This window comes from Culex quinquefasciatus, chromosome 2, assembly GCF_015732765.1.
Source record: "Culex quinquefasciatus strain JHB chromosome 2, VPISU_Cqui_1.0_pri_paternal, whole genome shotgun sequence".
NCBI lineage: Eukaryota > Metazoa > Arthropoda > Insecta > Diptera > Culicidae > Culex > Culex quinquefasciatus.
Window position 1 is genome coordinate 164432331 of NC_051862.1, and position 18387 is coordinate 164450717.

An 18387-nucleotide genomic window follows, 5' to 3' on the forward strand; every position below is an offset into this window, starting at 1 on the left:
ATGTCCGGATCCATCATCCGACCCATCGTTGGTTAGGTAATCAAAAGACCTTTCCAACGAGTCCTAAACATTGAAGATCTGGCAACCCTGTCTCGAGTTATAACCACTTAAGTGATATTTATGTACTTTTTTTGTAGCCGGATCTCATTTAAATGTATGTAAACAATGTCCGTATCCATCATCCGACCCATCGTTGATTAGGTAATCGAGAGACCTTTCCAACGAGTCCACAACATTGAAGATCTGGCAACCCTGTCTCGAGTTCTGACCACTTAAGTGATATTTATGTACTTTTTAGAAGCCGGATCTCACTTAAATGTATGTAAACTATGTCCGGATCCATCATCCGACCCATCGTTGGTTAGGTAATCGAAAGACCTTTCCAACGAGTCCAAAACATTCAAGATCTGGCAACCCTGTCTCGAGTTCTGACCACTTAAGTGATATTTATGTACTTTTTTGTAGCCGGATCTCACTTAAATGAATGTAAACAATGTCCGGATCCATCATCCGACCCATCGTTGGTTAGGTAATCGAAAGACCTTTCCAACGAGTCCAAAACATTTAAGATCTGGCAACCCTGTCTCGAGTTCTGACCACTTAAGTGATATTTATGTACTTTTTTGTAGCCGGATCTCACTTAAATGAATGTAAACAATGTCCGGATCCATCATCCGACCCATCGTTGGTTAGGTAATCGAAAGACCTTTCCAACGAGTCCACAACATTGAAGATCTGGCAACCCTGTCTCGAGTTATGACCACTTAAGTGATATATATGTACTTTTTTGTAGCCGGATCTCACTTAAATGTATGTAAACAATATCCGGATCCATCATCCGACCCATCGTTGGTTAGGTAATTAAAAGACCTTTCCAACGAGTCCTAAACATTGAAGATCTGGCAACCCTGTCTCGAGTTCTGACCACTTAAGTGATATTTATGTACTTTTTTTGTAGCCGGATCTAACTTAAATGTATGTAAACAATGTCCGGATCCATCATCCGACCCATCGTTGATTAGGTTTCCGAGATACCTTTCCAACGAGTCCACAACATTGAAGATCTGGCAACCCTGCCTCGAGTTCTGACCACTTATGAGCCCTTGAGTGATATGTGTGTTTTTTTGGATCAAATTTGTGTCCAAATCCATCATATTACATATCACCCATTGTTGGAAAAGAGTGAGGAAGGCACCAACCACATAGGTGGATTAAGTTAGTTTTTTTGTAATTTTTAATCCGAATGAAACTTTTTTGGTGCCTCCGGTATGCCCAAAGAAGCCATTTTGCATCATTAGTTTGTCCATATAATTTTCCATACAAATTTCGCAGCTGTCCATATAAAAATGATGTATGAAAATTCAAAAATCTTTATCTTTTGAAGGAATTTTTTGATCGATTTGGTGTCTTCGGCAAAGTTGTAGGTATGGATACCGACTACACTGGAAAAAAATGATACACGGTAAATAAATGGTGATTTTTTTATTTAACTTTATATCACTAAAATTTGATTTGCAAAAAAAACACTATTTTTAATTTTTTTCATATTTTGATATGTTTTAGAGGACATAAAATGCCAACTTTTCAGAAATTTCCAGGTTGTGCAAAAAATCATTGGCCGAGTTATGAATTTTTTAATCAATACTGTTTTTTTCAAAAAAAATCGAAATATTGGTCGCAAAATTTTTTCAACTTCATTTTTCGATGTAAATTTAAATTTGCAATCAAAAAGTACTTTAGTAAAATTTTGATAAAGTGCACCATTTTCAAGTTAAATCCATGTCTAGGTGACTTTTTTGAAAATAATCGCAGTTTTTCATTTTTTTAAATTAGTGCACATGTTTGCACCCTTTTGGAAAAAATATTTTTGAAAAGCTGAGAAAATTCTCTATATTTTGCTTCTAAGGACTTTGTTGATACGACCTTTAGTTGCTGAGATATTGCAATGCAAAGGTTTAAAAACAGGAAAATTGATGTTTTCTAAGTCTCACCTAAACAGCCCACCATTTTTTAATGTCGATATCTCAGCAACTAATGGTCTGATTTTCAATGTTAATATATGAAACATTTGTAAAATTTTCCGATCTTTTCGAAAAAAATATTTTCAAAATTTTCAAATCAAGACTAACATTTCAAAAGGGCCAAACATTCAATAATACGCCCTTTTAAAATGTTAGTCTTGATTTGAAAATTTTGAAAATAATGTTTTCGAAAAGATCGGAAAATTTCACAAATGTTTCATATATTAACATTGAAAATCAGACCATTAGTTGCTGAGATATCGACATTAAAAAATGGTGGGCTGTTTAGGTGAGACTTAGAAAACATCAATTTTCCTGTTTTTAAACCTTTGCATTGCAATATCTCAGCAACTAAAGGTCGTATCAACAAAGTCCTTAGAAGCAAAATATAGAGAATTTTCTCAGCTTTTCAAAAATATTTTTTCCAAAAGTGTGCAAACATGTGCACTAATTTAAAAAATGAAAAACTGCGACTATTTTCAAAAAAGTCACCTAAACATGGATATTTAACTTGAAAACGGTACACTTTATCAAAATTTTACTAAAGTACTTTTTGATTGCAAATTTGATTTTACATCGAAAAATGAAGTTGAAAAAATTTTGCGACCAATATTTCGATTTTTGAAAAAATCAGTATTGATTAAAAATCATAACTCGGTCAATGATTTTGCACAACCTGAAATTTCTGAAAAGTTGGCATTTTATGTCCTCTAAAACATATCAAAAAATAAAAAAAATAAAAATAGTGTTTTTTGCAAATCAAATTTTAGTGATAAAAAGTTAAATTAAAAAATCACCAATTTTTTTTTACCGTGTATCATTTTTTTCCAGTGTAGTCCGTATCCATACCTACAACTTTGCCGAAGACACCAAATCGATCAAAAAATTCCTTCAAAAGATACAGATTTTTAAATTTTCATACATCATTTTTGTATGGCCAGCTGCCAAATTTGTATGGAAAATTATATGGACAAACTAATGATGCAAAATGGCTTATTTGGGCATACCGAAAGCACCAAAAAAGTTTCAGTCAGATTAAAAAATACAAAAATTAAAATTGAAGAAAAAAGACCGATTTCGTAGAGAATTGCTCAGCTAATGTTTAGAAGCAAAATCAAACTTGGAATTGTAAAAAACAATTAAATTTCTAATGATGAGTTATTCTCAAATTATTGCTTCGTTGAGGTTGAAGGATCAACCTTTTATTGTTTTGATCTCCAAGGAAAATCAGAAAAAAAATGTTTTTTTCATGATCAAATCAGTTTTTCCTATATGTTACCTAGGGGAAATATACCCATTTTAAGCCTAATAAGCGGTCGTGTTTGAATGATGCTGGATAATCTGGAGTGTTCCTTGAAATTTACTAAAACCGAGTACACCAACGAGTAGAGCAACTTTTTGTGAACATTTCTGATTATTTTCACTTTAATTAAAAGTTATGCTATTCCTTTTGCAAGCATTTCATAAGATATTTTTTTTTTCAATTTAAATATTCATGAAACTCCAGTGTTTAAAACAGGCTTTGAGCATAATCACATTAATGGCTCCTAGATAAACTTTCAATATTATGTTCATTTAACACTTTACATTTTAACTAAAAAAAGTTTCATTTTATCAACATCGGTACTTTTTGATTCCAAATTCAATTTTACACCCAAAAATGATTTTTCTACTATGTATTTTTCGGGGAGTTTTCAGTACACCATATGAGCAACTCTCTATGAAATCGGCCGATATCAACCATTTTTTTGTATCATTGGTTCACCCATACAAGTCTCCATAAAATTTTGGCTGCTGTCCATACATAAATGGTACGTAAATATTCAACAACTGTAACTTTTGAGTGAATTTTCTGATCTATTTTGTGTCTTCGGCAAAGTTGTAGGTATTGTTGAGGACTATTGAGAAAAAAATTTGTACATGGAAAAACAAATTTGCAGATCTTTTTATCAACTTTTTTTTTACAAAAACTCAATTTCCCAAAATACGTATTTTTTTTGATTTTCGAGATTTTTTGATATAATTTAGGGGACAAAAATCCGCAACTTTTGAGCCATAGAGAAACATGGTCAAAAAATCTGCCGCCGAGTTATACATTTTTGAAAAAATAGTGATTTTTGGAAAAAAAATCCAAATTTAATGCAAAAACAAATTTGACGTAATATTTTAATGTAAAATTGAATTTCCAATCGAAAAGTACTTTACAGATTTTATGATAAAGAGTTCGTTTTCAAGATAAAGCCACCGAAAGTTTGATTTTAGCGAAATGTTTAAAGTTTTTCGATTTTTTAAAATAGTGATCATAAGTGACCATTTCTAAAAATATTTTTTTGAAAAGTTCAATTTTACATTAAAATTAATGGAGTCAAATTTGTTTTTGCATTAAATTTCGTTTTTTTCCAAAAATCACTATTTTTCCAAAAAATCATAACTCAGCGGCAGATTTTTTGACCATGTTTTTCTATGGCTAAAAAGTTGTGGGGTTTTGTCCCCTAAAACATATCAAAAAATCTCGAAAATAAAAAAAACGGGAAATTTAGTTTTTGTTTAAAATTTAGTTTTTGTTGAAAAAATCCGATTTAATATCACTAGAGGTGAAATAGAGCCTTTCTTACAAAATTATGAAACTCCGACAAATATATTGGTGCAATTCATTTTTCAGAAACATGATGATACCACCCAGTGATAATTTGAAATAAAATTTCGAATCTTTTTATGCTAAACCTCGACTGCCATTTTTTTAATTTCAGATTTACAGGTACATTATGGGTCGCAAGATAATTATATTCAAAAAAATAAAAAAAAGGCTAAAAATTGAAATAGGCCACGGTGTCAACATTTGAAAGAAAAAAGTGTTTTAAAATGCATCATACCCCTGTCCAGTTGTTTTGTAATCATTAATTTCCAGAATTTCTAAATACTGACGGAAATTTTATTTTTGCGAGAAAAAAAAAAAGAAAGGAAATAAAAGTTTTTGCGATGCTGTACATTGTAATTTCATAAAAGTTCAAAATATTTTTAAACGAGTCCAAACATGTTAAATATGATTATCAATGCAGAAAAAGGCATTTAAAATTGTTCTCAGTTGATAAGACTTTTATTTCCATTAAAATTTTGATATTTATTTGAAAAAAAATTTTTTTGCCCCCTGATTTTTCAAACCAATTTTGAAAAGGGGGGCGACATAAACTTGAAAAATATTAGCAACGGCCTAATGTTACAATAGTAGTTTATGCAACAAGTTGCAAAAAGAGGATTTTTTCAGCGCGAGTCGTACATTTATCCAACGAGGTTCACCGAGTTGGATAAATACGAAGAGTGCTGAAAAAATCAAGTTTTGCAACGAGTTCCATACAACATTTTTTGCAATTCCGAAAAACACCTATTGAGTGAAATTTTATGTCAAATTTTCATGTATTTTGTGAATAAATCGTTTGAATCAAAAAAATGTTGAAAAGTGTTAATTTTCAGCATTTATTTTGAAAAGTGTTACTATTCGATTCTGTTATTTTTGGTACAGAAAAGAAGGCTATTTCGTCGTTCAAGAATGACAGGAAAAGTAAGTAGTTTCACGACGGAATTGCAAAAAAACATTTTACGATGGTTTTGGAACACCTGGGACCAGCGATTCTTAACGGGGGTACCGGGCCTACTTGATTTACATGGCAGGGAGTACCAGCCTAGAAGAAGGTTGAAAATCGCTGCCTGGGATGTTCTAGTCCATCTGAAACTTCCGGAAATGTTGTGCAACAAGCATACCAAAGCAACAAGTCGAAACTTCAAAATTTTGACAACGGATCCTACCCCGACTGCTTCAGTGAGTTTGGTAAGCTACAGCTCATTGTTGTAATAACTTATTGGGATGAGCTGGGCCGTCCAAGAACTCCCTGAAGTCAAGACCGGTGAGTCTACCGCCGTAACAAGCAAGAGGTCAACGGTTTTGGACTTTGGGACAAACCAGCATAGCTTCAGTGAGTACAGTTAACTACTTTGCTAATGTATTGGGCTGTCTTGGGTCATCCAAGATTAATAATGGTTCTACTATTTGGGACTCTACAAACTTCCTCAGCATGTTTATAATTGATAATGGCAATAAATAATGATAATGATAACAAATCAATGATCAAAAATTTAAAAAATATTAGCCAAATTTCTCGTTTGTACTCAAAGTTTGAAGAATTTGCCACCTACCTTGCTGAAGTACCCCACCGTGTGGCACCCGTCGCTATCCGCCAACGTCATCACGTAGAACAGAAACGGCTCCACGTCGTAGTACAGCGTCTTATGGTCTAGGAAGAACTTGGCCAGCAGGCACAGATGCTGACAGTACTGCTTGTGCCGCTTCCCGTCCACCTGCCACACACCCAGCTTACCCTTCCGGTAGATCTGCAAGTAAAATTACAAAAAAAAACGTTTAATTTTAAAATGGAAAGCTTCAAAGTGTCATAGTTACCTCATCGCCCGGCGGGTGCCGCCACACGCACTTGGCCGCGTGCCGCTTCATGCCGACCTCGGACTTTTGGTACCGCAAACAAAACTCGCACAGGTACAGCTTCGGCAGCCGGGCCACATCGTCCGGGTACGGACTCTGGTACCAGACCTGCATGATGTGCCGTCCCATCGAGATGAACCGCGTTCCCTTGCCCGTGACCAACTCGCGCAGTTCGTTCTCCATGCACTCGCTGGCGGCGGCTTGCGCCTCCCGGAACAGCTGCAGATCGTAGTCGGGGACGATTCCCTCCAGCTTGGGTTCCAAATCGATTTCATTCTCGTCCCGCTCGGACATGGGTCGGGGCTTCTCCATCGGGGGTGGGTTCGGTTTGAACTTAAGCCGGATGTCTCGGATCTTCTGGAGGTAGGCCTTCTGGTCCGGCGTTTGGATCTTCTTGGAGCCCTCGTAGACCGGGGTGCACTTTTTGCGTTCCTCTTCGCGACGTTTGCGCTCCTGGAGGGCATCCTTGGTGTGCTGGGAGGACATGTTGTGGAACATTGGGCACGCTTCCAGCGTGTAGTGCCGCTCGAACTGACCACCGAGGTGGCCTAGCGTGTCGCAGGCTACGAGAGGGCAGCGGTTTTCCACCGGTTCGGGTTCTTCGACCTGGAAGAATTGAAGAATTAAGAGAAATAATTTGCACTTTCGATATTGTGAAACGTGGTTTGCTTTTTTTTTGTATTTTTAGAATTTGCAAAATTTGTAGAATTTTCAGAATTTGTAAAATTTGCAGATTTTTTAAGATTTTGTGAAGTTTAAAAAAATTGCAAAATTTGTAGAATTTGAAAAAAAAAATGAAAAACTTGTAGGATTTGAAGAATTTGTCGTGTTTGAAGAATTTGTAGATTTTGTAAAATTTAATGAATTTGTAAAATATGCAAGAACTGTAGAACTTGAAAAAAAATTTAGGATTTGAAGAATTTGTAGTATTTGAAGTAATTTGATTTTGTAGAAATTTATTAATTTTCTTTGTGTTTGTAGAATTTGTAGAATTTGCAATTTTTGTAGAATTTGTTAAAATTTGAAAGATTTGTAGAATTATTAAAATTTGCACAATTTTATGGATTTTTAGAATTTGTAAAATTTTAGATTTTTTTTTGAAATTGTAAATTTGCAAAATTTGTTGCAAAATGTAAAAATTCTAGGATTTTTTTTTAATTTGTAGTGTTTGAAGGAATTTGAATTTTGTTAAAATTTTAGAATTAATAATTTGTAAAATTATTAAAATTTGTGGAGTTTGTTAAATTTTTCTAAGTTTGTAAAATTTGTAAATTTTTTAAATTCTTAGAGTTTGAAAGATTTGTAATTTTTTTTAAAAATTGCAAAATCAGTTGGATTTTCAAAATTTGTAGAATTTGTAGATTTTGTAAAATTTTAAGAAATTGTGAATTTACTAACTTAGAACTTAAAAAAACAAATGTTAAAATTGTAGGATTTACTTTTTTTGAGAATTTGTAGTGTTTAAAAGAATTTGATTTTTTAAAAATTTGTAAAATTTGTTAAATTTTTAAAATTTGCAAAATTTGTAATTTTTTTAAAATTTCTAGATTAAATTTTGCAAAGGTTCAGATGCAGATAGGAAACCCATGAAGGATAGGTTGTTTTGAAAATTTAATCTAGATTGTAAAATTTGTAAAATTTGTATAATTTGTAAAATTTGTAAAACTTGTAAAACTTGTTAAATTTGTAAAATTTGCAAAATTTGTAAAATTTGTAAATTTTGTAAATTTTGTAAAATTTGTAAAATTTGTAAAATTTGTAAAATTTGTAAAATTTGTAAAATTTGTAAAATTTGTAAAATTTGTAAAATTTGTAAAATTTGTAAAATTTGTAAAATTTGTAAAATTTGTAAAATTTGTAAAATTTGTAAAATTTGTAAAATTTGTAAAATTTGTAAAATTTGTAAAATTTGTAAAATTTGTAAAATTTGTAAAATTTGTAAAATTTGTAAAATTTGTAAAATTTCTCAAATTTGTAAAATTTCTCAAATTTGTAAATTTTTTAATCTAAGTAAAATAAGTAAAATTTGAAAAAAAATAATTTTGTAAAACAATTGTAAAATTTGTATAATTTGTAAATTTTTTAAAATTTTGAATTTGTAAATTTGTTAATTTGTAAATTTGTGAAATTTGTAAAATTTGTAAAAATGGCAAAATTTGTAAAATTTATAAAATTCGTAAAATTTAAATTTGTAAAATTTATAAAATTTGTAAAATTAATAAAATTTGTAAAATTAATAAAATTTGTAAAATTAATAAAATTTGTAAAATTAATAAAATTAATAAAAATTGTAAAATTTGTATAGTTTGCAGAATTTTAAGGATTGGTAGAATTGGCACGATAATTCAAAAAAAAAATCAAATTTGTAGAGTTTGTAGAACTAGAAAATTTGTAGCATTTGCAAAATTTGTAGAATTTATTTTTTTAATATGTAGAGTTTGTAGAATTATAGATTTTGTAGGATTGAAATTGTAGTTTTTTTCAATCAACTCACCTGCATCAACTCCTTCACCACAGCGTCCTTCTTCTTGCTACTGTTCTTCGCCTTGCCCTTGGTCGGCACAATCGGCGCCTTCTTCACCGGACTCTTGGACGCCGACCTCTTCACACTGTCCCCGTCCGATTCCGTCTCCGAAGCATTCTTCCCCAGCAGATGCTTCGACTTGCGCGTACTCGACGACCTCGTCAACTTGCGCGTCTGCTTCGTCCCTTCGCCCTCACTGTCACTTCCGCCACCGTCCTTCCCGTCTCCGCTCCCTTTCTGCGGAGTCCTCTCCAGCGGACGCTTCATGTTGGCGTTGCTCTTCTTGAGCTCTTGTGCGGCTGCGGACGTCGCGGCCGTGTTGGCCGAGTTCGATGGAGTCGAGTCTTCTGAGGAATCGGAATCGCTGTCCGAAGAGCCGGATCCGGAAGAGGAATCCGTCGAAGTGGAGGTGGCGGAAGAAATGTCCTCTTCCGGCGGTTTTTGTGCCGATTGAGTGGAAGTTTGGCGTTGGGTTGATGAGGTTGTAGAGCTTGATTTGGAACCAGTTGCAGGGGTGGATGACACCACGTGCGGTTTGACCAGGGCTACTGGTTTGGTAACCGGACCGGTTGTGCTCGTAGTCGTGGTGGTGGTAGTTGTGCTGGTGCTAGTGCTGCTGCTTCCGGTACTGCCACCAGTAGCAGGGGTTTTGCGAGGGCGACCACGACCTGTTGGTGCAGAATGGGTTTAAATTACGTTATCCAATGCCTTATTAATTTTACTCACCCCTCTGTTGATTCTGTTGCTGCTGACTTGCGGCACTTTCCATGCTCGTCTCCTTCCCAGTCGCAGCGGTAGATTCCTTGCCAGATTTCTGCGCGGTCGCAACCTTTCCTCCCGCCGTTGCCTTTCCCTCCGTCGCAGAACTCATCGGCGCCACACTGGCCGTGGCTCCTCCGGCCGATGGCCTCCGGTCCTTCTGCGGTTGCTTTTCCTTCTCATCTTCCGACTCGGAAGAATTGACCGGCGAAAAAATGCTCTTTTTCTTCGCCTTTGTTGACGGTGCTGAAGAGGCCGCAGGATTTGGACCGCCACCCTTTTTCGCTATCGGAGGGGTAATTTTGGGCGGTTCTTTGGCGCCAACGCCGGCGGATTTGGCCGCTCCCTTGGTAATAGGGGCGGATTTCGGTTGAGATTGCTGCTGGTGATGGTGAGCTTGCTGTTGCTGTTTGATCACGGAGGGAGGGACCTTTCCGCCGGTTATTGGGGGAGCGACCGGTGCTTGTTGGGCAGGTTGCTTTTCCTGGGCCTTCTTTTTGGCGGCTTCCGCTTGCTGAACCTTCTTCTGGACGACCGGTTTGCTTTCCGGCGAGGAATCTTCATCGCTGGAGGAAACGGAACTTTTCGAGAGTTTCTGCTGCTTTTGGGCGATCACTTTGGCGGTTGCGCTGGCCTTGTCCACCTCCTTGACGGTTCCGGATGAGACTGATGTTTTGGATGCGGCTCCGGATGCATTGTTGGCCATTTCCGAGCTGCGACGGCGAACAACCTTTTCATTGGTTTTGGGAGCTGAAATTAAGATAACTAATTGAAACCGGTTCCATAACTAATACCCCTCAAAATCCTCGTACTATTGGCGCTGGAGTTGGTGTTGCTAGTTCTTGCCGTAGTCGTTTCTTGCGAGCTGGATGAGTCGCTCTCACTGCTGGAACTTCCAGAATCGCTTCCGCTTGAGCTGCTATCACTGGAACTGGAATCCGAAGAGCTTCCGCTGCTCGATTCCGTGCTGCTCGTTGACTGCAAATCTCAAACACGTTAGTTAAGTCATCATATTTCTTGAATGCCAAGAATTTGTACCTTTTTTCTTGGCGGCATTTTGAATCAAAAAATTCGTAACACGATTAAATTCCCCCTTAAATTTACAAACAAAATTAAAATCGATCGGAATACCGAAACGCGACGACGCAAATTTGACCGACGAACGAAAACATCAACAAACGAGAAAAAAAAACACTTTAAAACCGACCGAAAATCACTTAAAACTCAACCGAAATTGCGCGATACCCAGCGAAATACCGTTACGACCAAGAAATTACACTAAATTACGCGAAATACAACGATTTTCTACAATTTTTATGAGAAATATCTTCACCAAACATCGAAAAAACAGTTTTCTGTTTACGCGTCCCGAAAACACTGATCTGTCAGAAGAAGAAAAGTGAAGCCGTCACTTGACAGCGCAGCGCCAGGCAGATGGGTGTAAACAAATCCCCGGCACTGAAAATAAACATGGTTGAGAGGACGGGAAGGTTTGCACTGTGAAAGGGGAATAATCATTTTGAGAGGATATGTTACACAGATTCGCATTTTAATTATTTTTTTTTATTTATGTATTGCAATAAAGCTATTAGATATAGGATACAACAGCACAATGTTCATTTTTTATGAACAACGGTTAAACACGTCTGGAGTTTTCTTTTTGAAAAGGTCCATAAACCAAATTTTTAGTTTTTGCTTGTTGGGTGTTTTTTAATGCGTGTCATGTGTCAGACAAGACGGTTTCAAAAACACCCAAAAAGCAAAAACTGGAAATTTGGTTTATTGGACCTTTTTTTTAAAAAAAAACTCTAGACGTCTTTTTGATTAAACAAAAATTTGCTAAATTTCAATATTTCAAAATTTACAAGACGACATTTTCTACATTAAATAATATATAATGCCCTTAGAACAAGCTGAAAAAGATGAAACTTTCTGTCACAAATGGTCTCGAAGCCAATTGTCAAAATTAATTTGAAAATCCATTTTGAACATGATGTCATCGTACGAAATGTCATTCGGTCCAGACTCGAAGTATCCAAAGGCCTCGAAAAAAAAAATACTTTGGATCTAGTTTCGGATATTCGAATTTTCGAATAATTAAATCATGAATACATTTTTTTGCTGTCTTATTTTGTACATTCGAGCTTTAGTTCAACCCCAAAACTACTCTTGAGTGATTTTGAATTTTTGTATCCAAGAAGACGGCCAAAAAGGCGGTGATTAAATATTGAGAAAACACATTTGTCATTTTTTAAGGTTATTTACAATTCAAATTTGACTAAAGTGGGGTTGCAAAATTTGAATTTAAAGATAACAATAAACAAAATAACCATACAAACCATCTTATAATCAATTGGGATAATCAAAAACTCGAATAATCGAGGCTATCTATCTATCTATCTATCTATCTATCTATTAGTTTTGGGCCAAATATTCATGGAATTTATAAAAAATATCTCGGAATAAAAGGCAATTTTAATTGAATTTCCATTTGTTTAAGTTTTATCAAAATACCTTTTCTTTAGAAATAAACAAAACTTGCCAGGAAAAAAATAACCCTATCAAGTTTGAATAACGTACTGTGATTAAAGCTAATATCACTTGATGTTTCAAACATAATATTGATTTTGTAATCGATATTTAAAGAAATTCATTGATGAATCCATTTCAAAAATAAATAGACACCTTCAGCTTCTGTTTCAGTGTTTAATGTTCGATAAAAATACGAATTAAATACTAACATGATTATTCTATTTTTTCTGAGCTTTATACAGAAGTGTTCAAAGAACCTTGACAAGTTACATTTAAATCATTTTGAAATGAAAAACAGGTTTAAGTTTTCTTTTATTTTAACTTAGGCTGGTACAAATATTTTTAAAAGTTTCCCCCCCCCCCCTCCTTCAAAATTGGCCCGAAAAATCAGGGGGCAAAAAAAATATTTTTACAATAAACTTCAAAATTTCAATGAAAATTCAAGTACAACCAGCTGAAATCAAATTAAAATACATTCTCCTGCGTTTAAAATCATTTTTAGCATGTTTGGGTTTATTAAAAAATCTTATGATTTTTTGAAAATTTTCGATGCAATATTTTTTTTCATTACAGTTTTTGTTTTTGTCAGATCTTAGATTTTTTGAAAACTAATGATTGCAAAACAACTGAACTAGTGTAAAATGCAATTTAAAACACTTTTTTTCGTTTAAATGTGAAGACTATGGCTTGTTATTTAAATTTTTATTTTTTTTTTTAAATTTTTGCCCCCCCCCCCTTGACCTCGGCCAGGGCCGAGGGACAAAAACTTTTTTAAATATTTGCATCGGCCTTAAAAATATATTTGTAAAGGAAAAAAAATCTTTTCAATAATTTCTTTTTAAATTTCAATGTATTTTCTTGAAGTTAAATACATAGTTCAATAAACTCATAAATTTCAACTAGATTCTACAAAGGGTTTAAAAGGAAAAAATAAGGAAAAATAAATAATGTCTTGAAAATCAACTTAACGACCTTTCATGACAGAAAATACCTGACAGCACGTTTCAAGAAAACCAAATTTGATCGAAGGTAAAATGTAGTTTAGTTTTTTTTTGCGTTGAAATTTAAAAAAAATGATTAGAAATGTTGTACATAAAAATCAACAGGACACTTTTGGAAAGACACCTCAGAATCCAAAACTGCAAAGTTCTGTAACTGAAACGAAAAAAGAAAAGTTCAGTACCTAACCGCATTTAAAATCGTAAAATTTTCAAAGTCAGAAAATTTAATTTATCAAAATTGTTGAAACATTTTGATATTTCAAAAAAATTTATTTGTCATTTTTAATATCAATTTAAATTTTTTAAAACGTCATAGAAAATAAAATTAGTTTCTTATATTTTATTGCGATTTTAACATTGAAATATTTCTTTAACAAGTATTAAAAATTTGTTAAAAATATGGGTTGTGCCTTTTATTAACGGAAGTTGTCAAACCAAAGTTGATTTTTTATTATTCAATATTTTGCATGTATTGCTGGCACTTTCGAGCACTTTTTGGGAGTTGAACATTAGGCTTGAAAGCTTCTAGAATGTTGTGTTTTTTTTTTTCAAATAATTGCATTTTTTGATATTGTTTTTAATTAAATAAAAAAAATGCTGACAGAATTCTTGATCAAATCAGTACCGTTATTTCCGACGATTATAAGTTGGAATGAAAGGAAAAGTAATTATTTAAAAAACGGAAGCACAAAGAAACGTTTTTATACTTTCACTTTACTTGAATTAATTAAGTATCATAAATTGTTGTGTATGCAGTACTCTTTACATTGTATTTTTCAAATAAACAATACATTAAACTTTGGTTTTCTGATGAAATTTCGATTTATTTTTTTCAAGGTAAATCAGTAAAAAGTAATCTTTAACACACAGTTCCCTGGCCTCCCTTTATCGTGCAAAGATTGACGGAGGTGGTAATGACTCGGGTGCATGTCTCGGCTAGAAAGGTGGTGCGAAGCCAGACTGAAGCTCACTAGCGCCACTAGCAAAGTGGCGGCTGCTAGCGGAACCATGTTGGAAAAATGTTAGGGTGGAGCGCCTGAAGTTTTTTCAAAATATTTATTTTTGATTACTTTTTCTTTGAGTACTTTCGAGTGTTATGAGACTTGTACATTTACTAAATAATATTTTTCATCAATATTGAATCCCTTCTGAATTTGTCTTATTCTGATTTTATCTTCATTTCATATTTTGTGATTTATCATCGAGAATAAATATTATCACAGATATAAGAAGACAGATTTTAGTTGTTCTGTTATAAATGCAAGTAAATCTCATATTTAACTTTAAAATATATTACCTGAGCTGTTTAAAATAATATGTCAAATTATTATTGATAACAGTACCTAAGCAAATCCACCACCATATAAACTCCCTTTTAATTAGTTCATTACCAATCCTCCCCTTCCTCCGGCCAGCACTGCAAGTTAGTAGTAGGAATTAGCCTAATCCTTCCTCCTACAACAGCCGGCAGTCGCGTCGAGTGGAAATAACTTTTCCACACACTCAACAATTACACACACACACACACGTTCATCGCAGCACAGGTTCGACGAATAGTTTTACGCGGAAATTTTCAACGCGCGTTTGTGAATCAAGCGAACCAAAGAGTGCTAATAAGCGGACGCCCTTTTCCGCGGATTTTCCATCATTTTCATGGTAGAGGGGGGGGTGTTGGGTGCTGCTGTTGGAAAAGTGGAGCTACAATATGGTACTGTGAAGTGGAGGAAGTTTGGAACATTAATTATTGTTTGAATAAAGTTATTCTTTCATAGAAATAGTGCATAACTTTAGGCTATTAAATTTTCGCCTGCAAATGAGTACTTCTTTCTCAAATCAACACTTTCCAACGGTTTCACCCACTCGAACAAAGTTACTAATCTAATTACAACAAATTGCGGCGCTCCTCACGGTATGCAAAATAATGAATTGCAATTTCGCTGGCCACAGTCCGGGTGCACCCTCGAAGAGGGGTTCTTCCGTCGGAATGTCTGTACCTTTGTTCGATCTGTCGCCGCGAATTTGTTTGACGAAATTCCTGATCCGTGCGCGTTCGAAAATTGTGCACGCGATTTCGTGGAATTTGTGTGGCTTGTGCGCCTAAAGTTATGCAGCCTTGGTGCACCGTGGTGAAGCAAATCGACTGTAATGTGCGATTGAATTGAGGGCTTTTCGATTGAGCTGTTTGATTGGATTTTGGAAAGGCAAGTTGGGTGATTAGCTGCGGGGGATTTCCATTGATCGCCGGGTGTAATTATCGACACTAGATTTGTGGGGTGGTGGGAGTGCGCGACGCGATTGGATTTATGTGACGAGCAGTGCAGAGCATTGAAAAGGATTTCCTGTTGTTGTGTTTGAGGAGTATAGAAATGTGAATTTTAATCAGGTAAATTATTTTTGTATTGAGTTATTGCTTTTTGAATTATATATTACAACAATTTGAAAAAAAATTGCAAAAATCTCGTGTTTTGGTATAATCTTAAGATTTAAAGTTTGTTAGAAGAAATTTCCAGAATGTGCAAAAAATCTTTGACCGAGTTATGAATTTTTGATCCAATGCTGATTGTTTTCAAAAAATCTAAATATTGGTCGCAAAATTGTTTCAACTTAATTTTTCGATGTAAAATCGGATTTGCTATCAAAAAGTACTTTAATTAAATTTTGATAAAGTGCACCGTTTTCAGGTTACAGCCATTTTAAGGTAACTTTTTTGAAAATAGTCGCAGTTATTCAGTTTTTTTAAACAAGTGCCCATGTTTGCCCTCCTTTAAATAAATATTTTTGAAAGGCTGAGACAATTTCCCTATTTTGCTTTTTTGAACTTTGTTGATACGAACCTTAGTTGCTGAGATTTTGCCATGCAAAGGTAAAAAAATAGGAAAATTAATGTTTTCTTAGTCTCACCCGAACAACCCACAATTTTCTAATGTCGATATCTCAGCAACTAATGCTCCGATTTTCAATGAAAATAATTGAAACGTTCGTCGAATTTTCCAATCGTTTTGAAATCAATATTTTATTTTTAATCAAGACTAAAATTTCAAAATGGCCAAACCAGTGCTGTAGAGTCGTCGGAGTCGTCAAAACTCAAATAGCCGGAGTCGGAGTCAAAATATACAATAAACAATATTGTATTCCAAAATATTCAATTAATTCTTGACTGCTTCCTTTTGCCTAGATTTAAGAAAGGGTTCAAATTTGACCAAATCTAATCCAAAAAAAAAAAAAAACCCAGCTCTTTCTGAAAAAGTACACACTAGGCCGTCCCAAAAAAAAATGAAAAGTTGTCAAATCTTTGGTGCTCACCCCAAGAATGATAGATTAGAATGTCCGGAGCAATGTTTTCATACAACAAAAAATTCCCAAAAATGGTTTACAACTCGCGCGCGGAGCTTGAATGAAAAAAGTGCATTTTTCGAATATTTTTCAGAAATGCGCGTAACAATCATACTAAAGTCATTCAAATTTGGTTGCCTTAGGCTTCAAGTCCCATCTGCTGCAACCTTCCATCGAATGAGGAAGTAAAATGTCGGCCCCGGTCTTGGTTGTTAGGCCGTTAAGTCATTCCAGGTGTAGGAGTCGTTTCCATGCCAAAGTACAAACAACACACCAAACCAAGCCTACTCCGGTGGAATCGCTGGCGGCGGTTGGACTCACAATCCAAAGGTCGTCAGTTCAAACACTGGGGTGGAAGGTTCCTTGGAGTAAAAGAGGTTTGGGTGCTCTCCCCATTCAAGCTTTCGGACTCCTAGGTTCGAGCAGTAACTTGCAATAGAGACCACAAAAGACCCGGATGGTTTGATTGAGGCTTCAAGTTATAGTTTAATGTCCCCTGAACATATTCCTGTACAGACATAGTCCTTAACAGCTTGTGTTTGGGCATAGCATTTTTTTTGCTTAATATTGAATGTTTAGCCCTTTTGAAATATTAGTCTTGATTTTTTTTAATATTGTTTTCGAAAAGATCGGAAAATTTTACAAATGTTTCATATATTAACATTGAAAATCGGACCATTAGTTGCTGAGATATCGACATTAAAAAATGGTGGGCTGTTTGGGTGAGACTTAGAAAACATCAATTCTCCTGTTTTTAAACCTTTGCATTGCAATATCTCAGATGGGTGTGGGCAATAATAGATGGGTGCTAGAAGTAATTTATTTAGTTTAATTTGTTGTGCCTTTGAAGAACAATATAACAAAAAATTATTGAAATCTTCTGAACTATCTAGAGTCAAATTTAATACAGAACCCGGTAGGCTTGTAGTCAAATATTTCCCCGCCACAGTCCGTAAGCTATATTTGAAAGACTCGCGCACCCAAATGATAGCCAGTTTTGGATTGATCTAATATGAATTTTCCGGATTCGTCACATGCATAACATTTCCACATGTTTTAAACCTATCACAGACGGTCGGAAAACATTTATCCTCGCACTCCTAGACTAAACTGGGCGGAAGCACAGACAGAGCTTCGAAATGCCCCAATCGTCATGAATATTCTAAAAAAAAAAACGGGATGAGAATCTTTATTCAGCTTTTAAAAGGGTGTATTGGGAAATAATTCTGAAGGTTCTCTCTCAGACTAATTATTTTTTTTAGGTGTTCAAAAACCCCTAATTAAAGAACACAACTTTTTGAAATGTTAACCTTTAAATCCTGTTGCGATTGCACCACCATATCCCAGGATCAGTTCCGAGTTGAAATAAAAACATATGCCGTGACAAACCCCTCAATGCTGATGCTACCAAATGAACCGATGATTCCACTGCGACAGAGAGACGGAATTAGATTAGCATAAATCTTTCCCCAAACGCCCCCGCCATAAGCTCCCCCTCTTTGCTTATCAAAAGCTCACTGCTCGCGCGCCAATAATCAGATTACATTCGAAAGCAATAAAGCTTCCGCTTAATGGATCACATGTGAGCCACGTTCGGTTGAGGGTTTGAGGCTTTAAGCTGATTTTTTGTGATTTTGCTGGTGTTGCATAGTTTCAGGATGAATCCTCCTTCATGTGAATGGTGGAAATTGAATTTGCATAAATCAGGGGGCTTTTGTTTGCTTT

General features: G+C 34.9%; 2 protein-coding genes across 3 annotated transcripts in view; one reads left to right on the top strand and one right to left on the bottom strand.

Annotated features, from left to right (window-relative positions):
- LOC6038084 (histone acetyltransferase KAT7) overlaps positions 1-11170 on the bottom strand; it is a 200630-nt gene extending 189460 nt beyond the window's left edge. For both annotated transcript variants that reach the window (XM_038251704.1, XM_038251706.1), the window contains exons 1-6: positions 10835-11170; positions 10609-10774; positions 9764-10546; positions 9008-9705; positions 6475-7119; positions 6213-6407 (exon numbers count right to left, since the gene is read on the bottom strand). In XM_038251704.1, the coding sequence (XP_038107632.1) occupies positions 6213-6407; positions 6475-7119; positions 9008-9705; positions 9764-10546; positions 10609-10774; positions 10835-10852 (2505 nt within the window). In that variant the 5' untranslated portion in view covers positions 10853-11170. The remainder of the gene's footprint in view (positions 1-6212; positions 6408-6474; positions 7120-9007; positions 9706-9763; positions 10547-10608; positions 10775-10834) is intronic.
- Positions 11171-15282: 4112 nt separating this feature from the next.
- The window catches only part of LOC6038065 (ATP-binding cassette sub-family C member Sur), a 173177-nt gene continuing 170072 nt past the window's right edge, over positions 15283-18387 (top strand). Inside the window, exon 1 of the mRNA XM_038250893.1 lies at positions 15283-15712. The gene's annotated coding sequence lies outside the window, so the exon portion shown is untranslated. The remainder of the gene's footprint in view (positions 15713-18387) is intronic.